The sequence below is a fragment of the Mirounga angustirostris genome, unplaced genomic scaffold, assembly GCF_029215605.1.
Source record: "Mirounga angustirostris isolate CCGP_5_RB_7025 unplaced genomic scaffold, mMirAng1.0.hap1 SCAF_4, whole genome shotgun sequence".
Classification (NCBI taxonomy): domain Eukaryota; kingdom Metazoa; phylum Chordata; class Mammalia; order Carnivora; family Phocidae; genus Mirounga; species Mirounga angustirostris.
Window position 1 is genome coordinate 94,713,160 of NW_026991712.1, and position 19,367 is coordinate 94,732,526.

At 43.9% G+C, this 19,367-nt stretch overlaps 1 protein-coding gene across 6 annotated transcripts in view; it reads left to right on the forward strand.

Annotated features, from left to right (window-relative positions):
* Positions 1–10,026: 10,026 nt before the first annotated feature.
* Positions 10,027–19,367, forward strand: part of TRIM33 (tripartite motif containing 33) — a 145,366-nt gene continuing 136,025 nt past the window's right edge. For 4 of the 6 annotated variants that reach the window (XR_010410780.1, XM_064588594.1, XM_064588595.1 and 1 more), the window contains exon 1: positions 10,027–10,595. Coding sequence is in view for 5 of the 6 variants with exons in the window: in XM_064588594.1 (XP_064444664.1) it covers positions 10,070–10,595 (526 nt within the window). In the remaining variant the exon portion in view is untranslated. The remainder of the gene's footprint in view (positions 10,596–19,367) is intronic. The other 2 variants (XM_045896900.3, XM_045896901.3) reach the window with 1 other exon arrangement.

The following is a 19,367-nucleotide window of genomic DNA, read 5'->3' on the forward strand; positions in this document are numbered from 1 at the left end:
GCACCTGGGTGGCTCAGTCGTTAAGCGTCTGCCTTTGGCTCAGGTCATGATCCCAGGGTCCTGGGATTGAGCCCCACATCGGGCTCCATGCTCAGCGGGAAAGCCTGCTTCTCCCTCTCCCACTCCCCCTGCTTGTGTTCCCTCTCTCACTGTGTCTTTCTCTGTCAAATAAAGAAATAAAATCTTTAAAAAAAAAGAGAGAGAGGACACATCAATCAGATAATCGTGCTAATGAATGTATTATTGCAAATTGAGAACTTAATGATAAAAGGAAATATTATGTACTTTATATTTGCTGCTCTGTATTCCAAACTCTTTCCATGTATTAATTTAATCACATAAAATTATTTATTATATACAATATAATATCTATATAGTTCTATTATGCCCATCACTATTTTACCCATTTGCAGATAATGAAACTTAGGCAGAGAGAGGTGAAGTAACTTGTCCAAGGTCACACAGCTATTAAATGGTATAGCTGGAATTCAAACGCAGATAGTCTGGTCCCTGCTTCTAACTACGCTGCTTCTCACAGTAGCTCTGAAGGAAAGAAACAGGCATCTGTGAGAACATCTAAGAAGAAAAAATGATTTAAAGTTTATTTATTTATTTACTTTTAAGTAATCTCTACACCCAACATGGGGCTCGAACCCAGGACCCAAGATCAAGAGTTGCACTCTTCCAGCTGAGCCAGCCATCCCAGAAAGAAAACTGATTTTTTTTTTTTTAAAGATTTCATTTATTTATTTGAGTGAGAGAGAATGAGAGATAGCACGAGAGGGAAGAGGATCAGAGGGAGAAGCAGACTCCCCGCGGAGCAGGGAGCCTGATGTGGGACTCGATCCCGGGACTCCAGGATCATGACTTGAGCCGAAGGCAGTCACTTAACCAACTGAGCCACCCAGGCGCCCGAAAGAAAACTGATTTAGACAGACGCTTTCTGAGGGAGTACTGCTTGAACGGAGACCCCAAGTTTGAGTAGGAATTAACTCTGCAAATTGGATGGTGGTGGTAGGAGTAATGATCATTCAAGCTTGATGACATAATGTGTAAAGTCCCTGAGGCAAGATGGAGCATGGCACAGTGAAGAAACTGAAAGGCCAGTGTAGCTACATTGTAAAAAGCAAGGGGGAAAGTGGGATATTATGTGGCTAAAGATGTAGTCAGGCCAAGTGAAACAGGGTTTTATAGGCCCTTAAGGGTTTTGTTTTTCATCCTTAAAGCAAGGGGAAGTCATGGAGATGAGGGTTCAGAAAGTAGGGATCAGTTTCCCTTTGAAAAGATTAGTTTTACTGCAGTTTAGACAATGTGTTGCAAAGGAGTTCACAAGTGCATGTGGTGGTGAGGGTGGTGGTATCTCCAGGGGGGTAAGTTGATTTAGGGTGGTGGCAATGGAAATAGAGACAAATGGTGGGACTTGGAGAAATATTTAGAAAGTCAAATTGACAGGACTGGGTAATAGGTCGGAGATGAAGGGCAAGAAGTTGTAGGTTTCGGGGAGCCTGGGTGGCTCAGTCATTAAGCGTCTGTCTTCAGCTCAGGTCATGATCCCAGGGTCCTGGGATCGAGCCCCACATTGGACTCCCTGCTCCGTGGGAGGCCTGCGTTTCCCTCTCCCACTCCCCCTGCTTGTGTTCCCTCTTTGACTGGGTCTCTCTCTGTCAAATAAATAAATAAAATCTTAAAAAAAGGAAGTTGTAGGTTTCAAGGATGACCCCCTCCCATATCCAGTCTGTTAGTAAAATCAGTTAATTTATCTTCTAAATGTCTTTCTTTCCAGTGCAACTAAGTGAATGGTAACAGCATTTTTTTTTTTTTAAAGGATTTTATTTATTTATTTGAGAGACAGTGTGCGCAGGAGGGAGAGGGAGAGAGAATCTGAAGTAGACTCTGGTCTGAGCACAGAGCTTGACCCGGGGTTTGATCTCACCACTATGAGATCATGACCTGAGCTGAAACCAAGAGTTGGACACTCAACTGACTGAGCCACCCAGGCACCCCAGTAACAGCATTCATTGAGGTAGGGACTGTGGAAGAAGATGAAGAGGTTTAGGGAGATTATTGAGTCTTTGACATGCAGAATTTGAGGTTCCTTTGAGACATTCATGTGGAGATATTAAATAGGCAGTTGTCAGATGGATCTAGACTTCAAAGGTTAGACCTGGGTCGAAATTATACACTTACGAGCGAACTATCATTGCATGCATAGCAAATAAAACTGTAGCATGGATGAGTTTGCCTAGGGGCAAAGAAAATGGATTGAGAAGATAAGTATTTGAGAAAGTCTAACATTAAGTAAGAGTGAGGAGTACAGGAAAGGGCTAACTTAGGCCTGGATGGCTTAAACCCCTCACATTCCATAGAAAGGCCTGTCTTTAGTCAAACTGGTGCTTGACTGACTCCTAGGAGATAGTATCTGAGCCCTTGAAATACTCTAATGAGAGTGTTTTGTATGCCTGAGGCCTGGGCCATGTTGTATCAGTTTCACCTCTGTAGGCTGGAGACCAAGTAGCTGGGGTCAGTTAGGTGGGTGCTCTATGCTTACATGACAGAGCCCCAATAAAAACCCTGTCCACCAAGGCTTGGGTGAGTTTCCCTGTTTGGCAACCTGCATGTTGTCACATATCACTGCCGGGAGAATTAATACCTGTGCAATTCCACTTGGAGGGGACACCTGGGACCTTATGCCTCTTTCCTCCTGGATTTTACTCCATGTACCTTTTCCCTCTGGTGATTTTAATTTGTATCCTTTCACTGTAATAAACCATAACCATGAGTACAATAGCTTTTCTGAGTCCTGTGAATTCTTTTTTTTTTAAAAGATTTTATTTATTTATTTATTTGACGGAGAGAGATACAGCGAGAGAGGGAACACAAGCAGGTGGGGTGGGAGAGGGAGAAGCAGGCTTCCTGCCAAGCATGGAGCCCGATGCGGGGCTCGATCCCAGGACCCTGAGATCGTGACCTGAGCTGAAGGCAGACGCTTAACAACTGAGCCACCCAGGCACCCCTCTTTGATTTTCATCATCTTAAGCCTTATGAGTACATAGTTTACAAATCTGTGCTGATGGTATATATCCTCTATGTTAATACTTCTAATGAGTAGACAAAAACACCATTACAAATAATATATATATATGAGTTCTACAGTTTTATGTGTTTGTGAATAGCTGTTATAGTTGTTTAAAGACAATCCTTTTAAACAATTTTTTTCTTTTAATTTTTAAGTAATCTCTACATCCAATGTGGGGCTCAAACTCACAACCCTGAGATCAAGTCACATGCTCTACCGACTGAGCCAGCCAGGTGCCCCAAGACAATCCTGAATTATAACTTAGTTTTACTTAGATAGTAAAGGATTCAAAAGCAAAGTTTAACTTGCTATTATTTGTCATGCTGATTTTTAAAAGCATCTGATCTTATAGATCATTTATAAAATGTGAGAAGTGTTAAATATTCTTTGACATTATACATAAACCATACTAAAATGTCTTTCATTCAGTAAAAGGCAACATTTTGGATACAGGGAATTTTAATTGGCATAATTAAGACCAAAAGATAAATTGGACATTGCTACCTTATCTTTAGCTCTTTAACAGCCCAATGAACACACATTGAAAGACAGGTGAGTCTTGCTCAGTTCTATGAGACAGTGAAGGCATTTCCTCAGTATTTAAATATATTAATATGGCCAATTATAGGGGCGCCTGGGTGGCTCAGCCGTTAAGCGTCTGCCTTCGGCTCAGTTCATGATCCCCGGGTCCTGGGATTGAGCCCCGCATCGGGCTCCCTGCTCAGCGGGAAGCCTGCTTCTCCCTCTCCCACTCCCCCTGCTTGTGTTCCTGCTCTCACTGTCTGTCAAATAAATAAATAAATAAAATCTTTAAAAAAAAATTAATATGGCCAATTATATAAGTCTAAATATAAAAAGCAATCTCCTATAGGTTTTGAGATGGCATTCACCATCTTTGTGAAAAGCTGAACATTACTAATCAAGTTCATTTATATCTTTAGAAGGGAAAATAGTGCTAGCACTTGCTGAACTGGAATTATTACTAAAATTTAAAAAGCCGATTGTATTAATTTAACCATAAGCCAGTTTTATTTAAATCAGAAGTGTCCAGGGGCGCCTGGGTGGCTCAGTCGTTAAGCGTCTGCCTTCGGCTCAAGTCATGATCCCCGGGTCCTGGGATTGAGCCCCGCATCGGGCTCCCTGCTCAGCGGGAAGCCTGCTTTTCCCTCTCCCACTCCCCCTGCTTGTGTTCCCTCTCTCACTGTGTCTCTCTCTGTCAAATAAATAAATAAAATCTTTAAAATAAAAATAAAAAATAAATCAGAACTTTCCAACAAAAATATTCTGTTAGCTATTCAAGATCAGAATTCTAGTGTATGAGATCAATTTTTTTTTTAAAGATTTTATTTATTTATTTGAGACAGAGAGAATGAGAGAGAGAGAGAGCACATGAGAGGGGGGAGGGTCAGAGGGAGAAGCAGGCTCCCTGCTGAGCAGAGAGTCCGATGCGGGACTCGATCCAGGGACTCCAGGATCATGACCTGAGCCGAAGGCAGTCGCTTAACCGACTGAGCCACCCAGGCGCCCGAGATCAATTTTTTTTTAAAGTAAGTTCTACTCCCAACATGGGACTTGAACTCAGGACCCCAAAATCAAAAGTTGCATGCTCTCTTGACTGAACCAGTCAGGTGTCCCTGCATGAGATCACTTAAAGTAAGTTACACTTAAAAGAAGTCGAGCCATTTCTGTTTTGTAAGATATAAGGCAGTGGCCAACTATTACTCAATAGCTTTTTTGAGATAAGCTGTTAAGTCTGCCTTTTTGCCTTCTTAATGCTAGCAGATCAATTTTGTTCCAGGGATGTACTTCTTGGGATACTCTAAATACACCTCTCCCCAGGTGATGACTTTGTTCTTGTTGGTGTCTGGGAATCCAGGGGCCTGACAGGTCTTCTACCCAAATAAACAATGGAGATTTCTTGTGCTTATCTTCCTTTTCCTCGGTGTGGCGCTGGACTCACTTCTGGACAAAAATTTGCTCTTCTCAGCATCACCCCTTTTTATTTCCTCTTTCAACAATTGTGTTAGGAAGGTCCCTGCTCTGAAGCTGGAGATCCCACTAAGTCCAAGGACGAGCTAAGTCCAAGGTGCATGTGCCTATGAAGTTGAGAAGTGAACTTTAAATCACAAAATTTCACCTTTAAGACCTGATGGCCTCACCCACTCATGAGTATAGTTTTATGACATTCAAGAAATGCCCCAAATCTCAACGGCAGTTCAGCATTCCTCTGCTGGCCCTCAGGCACTCTTCTGAAGCTCCTGCTATTGACCACACTTGCTCTGCCCAAGAGCTGCAGAACCGGTCCTTACAAGTGAGTCCCCACGCTGCTCTTGGGCTGCTGCCTTATTGTCGCAAACCTCCTGTGCCCAGCCAATGGATTATGCTCTTACCATCGCCAATTCATGTAATGTCATTCACTTCTAGTGCTCTTTCTCTTTTCTGGACAACTGGGAAGTTTCTTCCACTTCCAGTTACCAACAATTTCAGGGTTTTTTTTTCTCCATAGCAGAGCTGCTAGGCACCTACAGATAGCTCTCCTTTATTTCAGAACTATTTTCTCATCATGCTCGTGCAAGAGGGTCAGAGGTAAAAGGCAGTCTTAGCTAGGGGAATGGCTGGGCACAGCCTCTATTTATACCCACTGCTCAGTTTAGCCCATAGCGTAATTTCTCTTTTTGAGATTTTTCTGAGGAACCTTTGTTTCTCCCTCCAGTTCAGTCCCCCTTTGGGTCTGCTTTTATATTCCTTTCAAGTTTATCATGTGCCAGGTACTGTAAGCACTTTACAAATATCTATTTGTCAAACAACCTTAAGGTAGGTCCTACTAGGATCAAATACCTTTTTACAAATGAGGAAACTGAGGCAAGTTAGGTAAGTTACCCCAAATCACACAGCTAGTAGGTGGTGGAATCAGGCTTCGAATCAGGCATTTTGCCTCCAGGGCATACGTTCAGTTCTATGCTATGCATTCTCCATCAGATGGGTTTGTGCATACATGTCTCAGCCTCCTGAATGGTCTCGGTTTCTCCCCTAAGATTTCTGAGCTACCATTGCAAATCAAGGACGTACCTGGGTGTCTGTCTGCTGGTTGGTTGGTTTTTATTTATTATTTATTTATAAAGTAAATTCTACATCCAATGTGTGGCTTGAACTCACGACCCCAAGATCAAGAGTCACATGCTTTACCAACTGAGCCAGCCAGGTGTCCCAAGATGTACCTGGGTATGTGTTTGAATGTCCCCAAATATTCCATGACAACTTAATTCCAGGTACTGCCTTTTCAGAGCACACTGTAAATTTCATGAAGGGCAATTTCCTCTCTATAAAATTATAGTTTTCAAAAACACTTTTATACTAGATTTTAATAAAGGCAAGTGGTAGCAGGCATCAAAAAGTTAAGAAAAATTCTCTTTTTGACTTATTTCACTCAACATAATACCCTCCAGTTCCATCCACATCGTTGCAAATGGCAAGATCTCATTCCTTTTGATGGCTGCATAATATTCCATTGTATATATATACCACATCTTCTTTATCCATTCATCTGTCGATGGACATCTTGGCCCTTTCCACAGTTTAAGTCAAAAAGAGAAAGACATGTATCATATGATCTCACTGATATGAGGAATTCTTAATCGCAGGAAACAAACTGAGTGTTGTTGGAGTGGGGGGTGGGGTGGGAGGGATGGGGTGACTGGGTGATAGACACTGGGGAGGGTATGTGCTCTGGTAAGTGCTGTGAATTGTGCAAGACTGTTGAATCTCAGATCTGTACCTCTGAAACAAATAATGCAATATATGTTAAGAAAAAAAGAAGAAGAAGAAGAAGGTAGCGGGAGGGGAAGAATGAAGCGGGGGAAATCGGAGGGGTAGATGAACCATGAGAGACGATAGACTCTGAAAAACAAACTGAGGGTTCTAGAGGGGAGGGTGGTGGGAGGATGGGTTAGCCTGGTGGTGGGTATTGAGGAGGGCACATTCTGCATGGAGCACTGGGTGTTATGCACAAACAATGAATCATGGAACACTTCATCTAAAACTAATGATGTAATGTATGGGGATTAACATAAGAATAAAAAATAAAATAAAATAAAATGAAAAAAAAAGTTAAGAAAAATTCAAGGAAGGAAAACTTGGATGAGAGATTCAGCCCCATTTGGAGAAAAGTCTTTGCTTTTTATTATATATATTCCATATTTCTCACCATCTGCACAGATACCATGCAGGTCCAAACCAGTATTCCTTGACTGTTCTATTAGCAGCCTAACTGGTCTTTCTTCCACTGTGAACCCCTACACGTCATTTCTCTATGAAGCAGCCACAGTGACTCTTCACTACTTTGAGTCTTTCCTCAAAACTCATCCAAGCCTTCCCATCTCAGCATCTTAAAACTAGGTTAGGAGAACTTGGATGTTCCAGCAGAGGAAATTTTTCCAAGGTGTACAAGTTAAGGATAGTTTTAAGGGAATTAGTCACATATATAAAAATAAATCACATGTGCAAACATCTATATAGTTTTTTTAAATACAGTGCTTATTACACCTATAAAAATGAAAAATGGAATTGATACCAGACCCTGTCTCCTCCTAGTAATGTTACACACATCCAGGTCTACATGAACTAATTGAAAAAAAAAAAAAAAACAACTGCCAGCCATCTCGTTATGACAATCCCAATAACTTATTTTCCATGTTTAGTATTTATTTAACAAAATACAACATTTTAAAAAAAGATTTATTTATTTTAGAGAGAGAGCACAAGGGGGCGGTGGGGGGGATAGAGGGCCAGGGAGAGAGAGAATCCCAAACCGACTCCCTGCTGAGCGCGGAGCCCAATCCAGGGCTCGGTTTCACAACCCTGAGAAGATCATGACCTGAGCTGGAATCAAGTGTTGGAGGCTTAACCAACTGAGCCACACAGGTGCCCCCCAAATATAACATTTTTTGATGGATGTTGGTGTTTAAACTACATGGTGATGTTTGTTAAACCACTTTGTTTACTCTTCCATTGGATAGATTTAAAGTAATTTAACAATTTTAAAATGTCAGCATTGCAAAATGTCAGTAATTGCACTCTTTGCAACTACATACATGCATGATGAAAACTTTGAGTCAACTACTTACAATGTTTGAGAAAATAGTTTTTCAAAGTTCTTTCCAAGGGCACAGTTTATTTTTTATTTTTTTTAAAGATCTTATTTATTTATTTGACAGACAGAGAGAGATTACAAGTAGGCAGAGGGAGAGGGAGAAGCAGGCTCCCTGCTGAGCACACAGCCCAATGTGGGGCTGGATCCCAGGACCCTGGGGTCATATCCGAGCCGAAGGCAGATGCTTAACCATCTGAGCCACCCAGGCGTCCCCCAAGGGCACAGTTCAAAAAATCGAGGGCTATTTCTGTATATGACCTGGCCCCCTTAATTTTCTTATCCTCATGTTCTACTACTCTCTCCCATGTTCAAACCACTCAAGCCCCACTGACTCCTTGCTGTTCCTCTAACAAGCCAAGAATCCCTGTCTGCCTCAGATCATTTGTACTTACTGTTTGTTCCTCTGCCTGGAACACTCTTCTGCAAGAACCACAATTATTGTTCATCTATCAACAGAGGCCTTCCTCAGTCATCTCTGATCTCTTTTATTCGTATTTTGTCTTCATAGTATTTATCACTCCCTGGCATATATTTATTATCAATCAATTTACTGTCAATCTCCGTTAGATTGCAAACTCCTTGAAGGCACAGATCTCCTTTCCTTTCTGCTGTAATTCTAAAACGCTCCCTAATTTCTTATAGTAAGAGGTCGGTATTTTTGAGCGAATAAATGAAAAATGTTTCGAAGTGGCTTATTTTAAGGACTGGTACAAGCTCAAAGAATAACAGTTCTTGGGAACACTGTCAGAAGACGAGAGCACTTCAGGATCCTAATATTAAAACAGCCGCTGCACTACATAAACATCCCGAGTACTTGTTTTCAAATACAGACAAACCTTCCTGAAAGCTTCTATTACCGGTATTATCAGGGCATTTGGAACCCAACTCACGCCAGGACACTAGGTGGGACTCTCAGGACATAATATTGGGTAGATCCGTGGCTCCTCAAACTGACGCACATCGGAATCCGCTGAAGCGACTTTTCAACACTCATCTGCCCCCCCCCCCACTTCCTGATGCAGGTCTGGGGTGTGGCTCTGACATCTCTGCTTTGAAAAAGCTCCTCAGCTGGCTTTCTGATACGTAGCAAACGTCTGAGAATCAATCACCTTAAGAAGCTAAAAACAGCTGTTAAGAGTTTCTTCCTCACGGGATCTTTTCAGCCTATTTCTGGCAGGCCTCCAAAGAGAGAGAGAGAAAAAGGCCCCGTTTCATGGCTCCCCTGAGGCACAACCACCCACAGGAACGCAGCCGGTTAAGGCACCGAGCCCCAGGAGGTCCGCACCTCGGAGCCAGCAGCCTACGGCGTCCAGCCCCGCGGCAAGTGAGGTTCGCGCCGAGACGCGCCAGCCGCTGGGGACGGCGCCGCCCGGGAGACGCTGGCTCGGAAGGGACCGGTTCCGGCCTCCTATGCTTTCCCGCTTTTCTTCCCGCACCACCGCTGTGTCCGAGCTCACAACCACTGCCGGCCAAAAGCGGCTCAACGTCAACGGCCCCGGGCTTCAAACGCTCCCAGCGAGCCGAGCGGCTGCGGCGTGGACGCAGCACGGCGGTGCCGGAGTTCGGGGCGCGGGGGTGGGGACGACCGCCCGCTCCCCAAGTTCCCGCCTCCCGCAGGAGGACGTCCGTGCGTACGTGCGCGCCCCGCGCCCGCCCTCCTTCAGCCGCGCGACGCGAGGGCGGGGGCGCCGCGTGCGCGCGCGCTCTCGTTCGTTCGCTTGCCTGCTCGCTCTCGGCTGCCGCTCTCGCTGCGGCTGCGGCTGGGGCTGGGGGCGGCGGCGGCGGCGGCGGCGGCGCGGGCGGCGGGCGGCGCGGGGCGGTCCGGCGGGTTCAAAGAGGAAAACATGGCGGAAAACAAAGGCGGCGGCGAGGCTGAGAGCGGCGGCGGGGGCAGCGGTAGCGCGCCGGTAACTGCCGGGGCCGCCGGGCCCGCGGCGCAGGAGGCGGAGCCGCCTCTCGCCGCGGTGCTGGTAGAGGAGGAGGAGGAGGAAGGCGGCAGGGCGGGCGCGGAGAGCGGCGCGGCCGGGCCCGACGACGGGGGGGTGTCCGCGGCCTCCTCCGGCTCGGCCCCGGCTGCCTCAGTCCCTGCGGCCTCAGTGGGCCCCGGAGTCCCCGGGGGGGCGGTATCGACTCCGGCCCCAGCTCCAGCCTCGGCTCCCGCTCCGGGTCCGTCGGCGGGGCCGCCTCCTGGACCGCCAGCCTCGCTCCTGGACACCTGCGCCGTGTGTCAGCAGAGCTTGCAGAGCCGGCGTGAGGCGGAGCCCAAGCTGCTGCCCTGCCTTCACTCCTTCTGCCTGCGCTGCCTGCCCGAGCCGGAGCGCCAGCTCAGCGTGCCCATCCCGGGGGGCAGCAACGGCGACATCCAGCAAGGTGAGCGGGAGGCCCTGCCCGAGGTCTGGGCTGAAGGAGATTTGCGGGGCCGAGGAGGACCTGGGGACGGAGGTGCTCGGGCCCGGGGCTGCTCGGACCGGCGCGATTCTGAGGGGTGAAAGGCACGGCCTCGGGACAGTTTCCAGAGAAGGTGGACCCTGGGAGATAGGGGAGGGTGAGGGGAGGGGTGCCGGCGGCGAGAGGCTGGGGGAGGGGACACCGGCTGCAAGGGAGGTTTGGGGTGTGCGGATCCGGGCCGGGAAGGCGTGGACTCCGGCCGAGCGCAGGTTCGGGAGCTGGTGGCCTCGGACAGAGAGAGGAGAGAGGGTCCGGGAAACCGCTTTGGAGGAGTGTTGTGGGGGAAAAGGCCTGTAGCGGGAGAGGTGTTGAGGGAGCAGGTAAGCGGGAAGGGTTGTGAGGACGAATTGCTTTGGAGGGAAGGACTTGACCTGTTCCAGGCTAGGGGAAAGAAGGACTAGGGACTAAATAGAGGAAGATAAAGGGTATTGGAGAGTTTGGGGCTTTGGGGCTGAGAGAAGCTGTCTGGTGGAAAGTAATTTTAGGATGAGATTGGGAAGGAGGAACTCCGGACGCGAAAATAGCTTTGAAGGGCCTGCGTGTTTAGGGAAATATCCTAAGGTTCAGGGGTGAAGGAGAAATGAACTTTGAGGGGAATTGGGATTCAGAGACAGCTGGGTTTCATTGCACATTAACGAGCCCCTAGTGTTCCAGACAGTGTGCTAGGATTGAATAAAACTCTGAGTGAAGAGCTCATTCATAGTCATATAGGTGAAACATACCCAACGTGCGGCAGTGGCGGTGGGTACTTGGTACAGTGGTTGTGACAAATCAAGAGAACGTCAGGGGAACTTCACTGAAAAGGAAACCCTTGAGAAGGTTTCTTGAAGGGTGAGTTGCTCACTGGATTGGGGAGTTTTCAGGGCGCAGGCTACTTTACACATACCTGGAGCTGAAGGTTAACTAGTCATTATCAAATACATTAATGTTTCTGCCATGAAACGTACAAATATCCCACTAATGGGCTAAACATAAATAATTTACCACAATTCAGGGTGGGTTTTGTTGTAAATTTATGAAAAACTTTAAAATTTCAAAGCTCTTGAAATTTGGAACTGCGGGTAAGAGATGGCTGACCTGTACTAAAGGGTTTGGGATTAAGCCTGTAAAGTGTATCTTGTACAGTGTAGACTAAAAGGAGTCCCTGAAGGGCTTTTTTATCAAGAGGATAAAAGGATCACATTTGTGATCCAAAAAGATCACTTGGGGGCATATTGAAGGGTAAGGGGAGGCAGGGCTGGAGGAAGGGAATCTTGACAGTAATATAGAGAAATGAGCATTTGGAATTAAATGATAAGAGGTATTAAAGAAGGAAGCATTTTGGCATTTGGGAAAGTTACGGACTTTGTGAGACACATTTGAGTTTGGATGTCTACTTTGTTACGTCCCACTTGTGATTTGGACAGATTAATTTTTCTTAGCCTTAGTTTTTTCAGTTGTGAAATAAGGACAGAATTGCCTACCTCATGGGGTTATTGATAGAATGAAGTGTGTAAAGTGACTAGTGCATGGTAGTTATTAATGAAATGGCAGCTACTTAATTCGTGGTAGTAACTAATTCTAAGTAGCCATGGGAATGTGGATGGGGGGTGTCAAGATTGGTGTGGGGGAGACAGATGTGTCTAGGCTGAGTTCCAGGTTTCTTGTTTGGTGGGTGGCAGTGGTATTAATGCAAATAAAAGAATTCAGGAACAGAAGCAGGTGTGTGTGTGGTGGAAGGAGAATATAATTTCAGTTATGGATGTTTTGGGTTTGAAGTATGGAGACATAGAGGTAAGAGTGTTATGTTAAGAATAAGGATTTGATTGATGTTGAAGATACGAAGTGATAACGGGTGTATAGAGGGTGGATAATGGGTGTAACTGCTCATGGCCTCATGAGTATAGCAAGACGTGTGGGATTCAGTGTTCTTGTGGGAACCTGGATTAGGTGAGAGAGAGAACACAAGATGAAAATTGTGTTTGACTGATGTGGCTGAGGGACTTGAAGTTATGAAATTGGCTCTCTGATATTTTTGCAGGAGAGAGAGAGTAATAGTCTGTGAATTCCCTCTTCATTTTCCATCCTTTGTTTTTGCACTAGGAGCAGTAAGTAGATGGGATTAAATATTGTCATTTTAAGATAATGTTGCTTTCCAGCCAGTCACTGAAACAAATTAAGTCTGGAAGTCACCATATTTTTAGACAGGGAGTCTAGAAAATAATTTGTTAGTATTAGCTCCTGTATGTGTCCTTTGCTTTGCTCTTTAAAAAAGCAAGCATGCTATTCTAGAAGAACACTGGGTTGGGGTCAAGGGACAGTTCTGCCACTTAACTGTTTTCTGTAAAGGAGGTTTGTAATGTTTCTGCGCCTTAGTTTATTTCTAAAATGTATCTAATAGCCCTTTACTTATATCTCAGTAAGTCAAATGAAATAATAAATGTGAAAATACTTTCATAAACTGTGAAATGCTTTGCAAATGTGAGTATTATGGAACACTGGTTCCTTCTCTGGTCTAGGGAGCCATAACTGGTAACTTAAGTCAACATGTTAGGTGGTTTTGAAACAATGACAAATGCATTACCCTTCCTTCTAACTGGCCTTTTTTCTGTTCCTCTAACACACCAAAGTTATTCACACTTTTTAGCTGTTCCTTCTAGATCAGTGTTTCTCCAAGTGTAGTTTCTGGACCAGCAGCACCAACATCATCTGTGATCTTGTTAGGAATGCAAATTCTTGGGCCCCACTCCAGACCTTCTGACCAGCCATCTGTTTTAACAAGTCCTCCAGGTGATTTTGATGCACGCTAAGTTTAAGTACTTTTCTTTAGGGAAGGGTTCCTCACTTCAGATGTTGCCTCCTCAGAAAGGCCTTCTCTGTCTCCCCTTTAAAAAAAAAAAAATTTAAGGCTTTACTTTTAGAGTAGTTTTAGGCTTATAGCAAAATTAAGAGGAAGAAATAGGGATTTCCCGTTTATCCCCAGCCCCCACACATGCACAGCCTCCCCCATTATGAATATCTCCCACCAGAGTAGTCCATTTGTCACAGTTGATGGACCTACATTGACCTATCATAATCAGCCAAAGTCCATAGTTGACATTAGTGCTCATTCTTAGTGTTTGTACATTCTGTGGGTTTGGACAAATGTATAATGACATGTATCCATCATTATAATACCATACAGAGTATTTTCATCACCCTAAAAACCCTGTGCCTCACTGTTCTTTTTAAAGTAGTCCTCCAGGTCACTCTCATTATCTTTTTTTCTTCATTGCACAGCTAAAATCTAAAATGTTTTGTTTTTCTTTACTCCTTTATCTGTTTCCTACTAGAATATTGTAGAGTGAATATTCAATAAATATCTTTTGAATGAATAAGAATCATCTGGAGAACTTTTTAAAATGCCATTTTGGGAGTTTCAGAACCTCAGTTGATTTGGGGGTGATACTAGGAATCTCGTTTTTTTAAAAATTTTATTTATTCATTTATTTTAGAGCGTGCCCATGAGAGCAGGGGGAGGGGCAGAGGGAGAGAGATAATCTCAAGTAGACTCCATGCGGAGTTGGATGCCCAGTGTAGGGCTCCATCTCATGACCCTGAGATCATGACCTGCGCTGAAATCAAGAGTCAGATGCTTAACAGACTGAGCCACCCAGGCACCCCGAGGAATCTCATTTTTAACAAGTACCTCATGTGACTCTGATTCTGGGACCTACTGTACTTTGAGAAACACGGATTTAGATATTTTGACAAGAAAGGCTGATCTATTTACTTTTGAAGTATTTGGAAAATCAAAAGAGATAAATTAGTATTTGTTGAATCTCAACGGTAAGCTTTTAAAAGTGCTTTGTGATTTTTAAAAAATTCTATTTCAGGTTGAGTTCAAATAGCTGTCAGTAGAGGGTGTGTATGGATCTGTAATGTATCAATAAAAATACAGATTTGTATTGATGCATCTGAACAAATTCTCAAATGACTTTTTTTTTTTTTTAAAGATTTTATTTGTTTATTTGACAGAGAGAGAGAGAGCACAAGTAGGCAGAGTGGTAGGCAGAGTGGTAGGCAGAGGGAGAAGCAGGCTTTCTGCTGAGCAGGGAGCCAGATGTGGGGCTTGATCCCAGGACTCCAGGATCATGACCTGAGCCGAAGGCAGCCGCTCAACCGACTGAGCCACCCAGGCGCCCCTCAAATGACTCTTGAAGGGGATGAGACTTTTATATAGTAGGGCACATCAAGACAGCATGGTGATATGCATGAACTGGATTGAGAGTAACTTGCATTGTGTTCTGCTCTTAATTGTCTGTGTAACCCTAGGTAAAGCACTCAGCAGCCTCTTCAGGTCTTCTGCAATATGAACAGTTTTGAGTTCCTATCCTGTAAAATTCTATGATTGTATTGTCTTTTATGCCAACTTTTTATATCTACATAATTTTAATATTCTTATTTGTGGGAAGTGATGGAAGAATCAACATGGAAAAATTATTCTATTTCTGAATCTTCAGCTTATTGTGAAAAGTCTGAATGGCAACCTTAAATGGGGTAAGCGGGAGGGGATACCTCTGTCTGTAGTGTGAAGAGCACCTTCTCACGATAGTTCTGTGTTTTATCACTGAGCATGGTGAGCCACTCTGGGGAGCCTTCTGTTTGAGCCCTTGGAAATTCTTGCTTTAAGAGTATATATATACTATATGGCAGTTGCTAGTTCTGTGGCTTATCTATTTGGGATTTTTTTAGGCCCTTCTTTCTCTAATGACCTATTTACATAAACAAGCTTGAGTTTTTGAATGATAATATAGTCATCAGCAAGCAGTCATTAAAGATGTGTCAAAGAAAACTGAAATACTTTTGTGGTTGGTTAAGTGCTCTGTGGTTGGTTAAGTGCACACAATTCAAGACTCAGAGTACCTGAATTCATTTTTGAGCTCCACCCTTTACTACTTGAATGTCTATGAATAAGTTACTTAACATCTGTAAATTGAGAATAATAATGACACCTACTTCATAATGTTCTTGTGAGGATTCAATGAGTTAATACATTGTAAAGTGCTTCATATAGTGCCTAATACGTGGTAAGACCCCCAAAACTATTATTTCTGTTGTCTTCCAGTTGTCCCCCGTTGTCTTTATGAATGCCTCTATTCAGTAAGCAGAAAGAAGAGGAAGTAGGATAAATTGTTGGTGTTTTTCTAGGCTTTTCTGACATCTAATGATGTATAGCACACCTGACAAAGTCATTTGCATTCCAGTCTCTCCAGCTACTTAAAAATTTATAACGTGAAAACTTGTAAACTAATGTTGTAAGACCTAAGTCTTTACAAGGTCTACTGTCTGTACATCAAAAATTTTAGAAGAATCTAACTGCTTTTTCTTTTTTTTAAAGATTTTATTTTGACAGAGAGAGACACAGCGAGAGAGGGAACACAGGCAGGGGGAGTGGGAGAGGGAGAAGCAGGCTTCCCGCTGAGCAGGGAGCCCGATGCGGGGCTCGATCCCAGAACCCTGGGATCATGACCTGAGCCGAAGGCAGATGCTTAACGATGGAGCCACCCAGGCGCACCTGCTTTTTATTTCTTTACCTATATTCTTAGCAGACACTAAGTGGGAATACCTTAAAGTAGTGATTCTCAAAGTTGGTCCTTAGAACCTTGGGGGGATTACTCTGATATGCCTTCAGACATTGGCAAAGTTAAAACTGTTTCCTTTCTTTCTTTTTTTTTTTTTAAAGATTTTATTTATTTATTTGACAGAGAGAGACACAGAGAGAGAGGGAACACAAGCAGGGGGAGTGGGAGAGGGAGAAGCAGGCTTCCCACTGAGCAGGGAGCCCGATGCGGGGCTCAATCCCAGGACCCTGGGATCATGACCTGAGCCAAAGGCAGACACCCAACAACTGAGCCACCCGGGTGCCCCAGAACTGTTTTCACAATAATACTTACTTGTTATTTGCCGTATTCACTGTTTTGATGTCTATATTAGTGATGCAAAAGCAGTGATGTGTAAAACTGCTGGCACCTTAGCAGGGATTAAGATAGTGCCTCCAAACCATAGTAAATGTCATTGTATCTTTACCACCATACACTTAGAGTAAAAACAGACACAACAACGAAAAACATGCTAGTTTCATTTTGTCTTTGATGAAGCGTTAGGACACTATTTTATTAAATTTTGATTTTTAATAATCTGTGTGATGAAATGGGAAATGTGCATAAAATGCTTCTGGTGCAGATTGAAGTATAAGAAGTACTTGTGCAGTTGTTTGAATTCCAAGCTGAATTAGCTTCTTTATTTTCGTAGAAAATAACTTTTACTTGAGACAATGATTGACAAACTATGGTTTTCAGACATGTGTGTTTGATAGCCATTTTTTCAGAAATGAATGAATTGAACCTGTCAATTCAAGGAAAACAACTGACCTATGTCGCCAGTGGTAAAAATTGAGCTTTTCAATGAAAAGTAGAATTTTGGAAAAAGCTTTTATGTGCAACTGTGAGTTTGATAGCTTCTCAGTATTTAAAGCCTTTTCTGATGAGATTGGTAGGTGTATCAAAGTATCAAAAATTGTTTTTAAAGATTTTAGTTATTTATTTGACAGAGAGAGAGAGAGAGAAAGAGAGCACAAGCAGGGGGAGTGGCAGGCAGAGGGAGAGGGAGAAGCAGGCTCCCTGCTGAGCATCTGGGATCGGACCCTGGGATCATGACCCGGGATCATGACCTGAGCCGAAGGCAGATGCTTAACCGACTGAGCCACCCAGGCACCATCAAATTTTTTTTGATCGTGTGCAAGGAAATGTCAACACAGTGAACCGATATTTTCCAAATGACCAGTTGACCAATGCAATGCATTATGTTACAAAATCATGCATAGCAAAGGGATTCAAAGTGTAAAACAGACCAGTAGATTTTAATGTAAGGGAGTAAAGTTAATATGGTTTGAAATTCCACATTTCTACTGACATTTAAGAAATAAATACACTTTAGGGGCGCCTGGGTGGCTCAGTCAGTTAAGCATCTTAAGCTTCCAACTCTTGATTTTGGTTCAGGTCATTATCTCAGAGTTATGAGATTGAGCCCCATGTCTGGCTCCAAGTTGTGTGTGGAGCCTGCTTAAGATTCTCTTTCCCCGGGCGCCTGGGTGGCTCAGTCGTTGAGCGTCTGTCTTCGGCTCAGGTCATGATCCCAGGGTCCTGGAATCGAGCCCCGCATTGGGCTCCCTGCTCGGCGGGAGGCCTGCTTCTCCCTCTCCCACTCCCCCTGCTTGTGTTCCCTCTCTCGCTGTGTCTCTCTCTGTCAAATAAATAAATAAAATCTTTAAAAAAAAAAAAAAAAGATTCTCTTTCCCTCTGCCCCTCTCCACCCTTCTGCTCGTGCACACACTCTCTCACTCTCAAAAAAGAAAAGAAATAAATTATATATATATCTCTCTCTTCACTTTATATATACGTATAGATACAGGTTACATACACGTACACATATATACGTATATATACACATTTAAAAAATTTTAAGTAGTCTCCATGCCCAGCATGAGCTCACACTCGTGACACTGAGATTAAGAATCACATGCTCTCGGCACCTTGGTGGCTCAGTTGGTTAAGCATCTGTCTCCGGCTCAGGTCATGATGTCAGGGTCCTGGGATCAAGCCCCATATTGGGCTCCCTGCTCCATGGGGCGCCTGCTGCTCCCTGTCCTTCTGCCTGCTGCTCCCCCTGCATGTGCTCTCTTTGTCAAATAAATAAATAAAATAGTAAAAAAAAGAATCACATGCTTTGCCAACTGAGCCAGCCAGGTGCCCCGACTCTGTATATTTTTGTATTATAATCAAAGAATATCCACACTGTTGGGGCGCCTGGGTGGCTCAGTCGTTAAGCGTCTGCCTTTGGCTCAGGTCATGATCCCAGGGTCCTGGGATTGAGTCCCGCATCAGGCTCCCTGCTCCGCGGGAAGCCTGCTTCTCCCCTCTCGCTATCCCCCTGCTTGTGTTCCTGTTTTCTCTCTCTCTCTCTCTGTCAAATAAATAAAATCTTAACAAACAAACAAACAAAAGAATATCCACACTGTTGTTTGAAGGGCCATTAAAATAGTCTTCCCTTTTTTAAAATACATAGCTGTTCGGGGAGCCTGGGTGGCTCAGTCGTTAAGCGTCTGCCTTTGGCTCAGGTCATGATCCCAACGTCCTGGGATTGAGCCCCGCCTCGGACTCCCTGCTCAGCAGGAAGCCTGCTTCTCCCTCTATCACTCCCCCTGCTTGTGTTCCCTCTCTCGCTGTGTCTCTCTCTGTCAAATAAATAAATAAAATCTTTAAAAAAAAAATAAAATACATAGCTGTTCTCTTCGTATTCTTCAAAACAGTCTGTCACAACAGATTAAATGCAAAAGCATACATTCAGGGATCTGAATATATTAATTAAGCTGGACATTAAAGAGATTTAAAAAATGTAAAAGCAATGCCACCCTTAATTAAAACCTTTTTGTTTTGGAAAATATAGTTATTTCTCATAAAAATGTTGTTTAAACATGCAGTGGTTTTATTTTTAAATGAACTAATAGACCATTTATTTTATTTTTTTTTTAAGATTTTTATTTTTGAAAGAGGGAGAGAGCATGTGAGCAGGGGGAGGGGCTGAGGGAGAGTATCCTTGGTGAGCATGGAGCCCACCTTGGGGCTCGATCCCACGACCCTGAGATCATGACCTGAACTGAAATCAAGAGTCAGT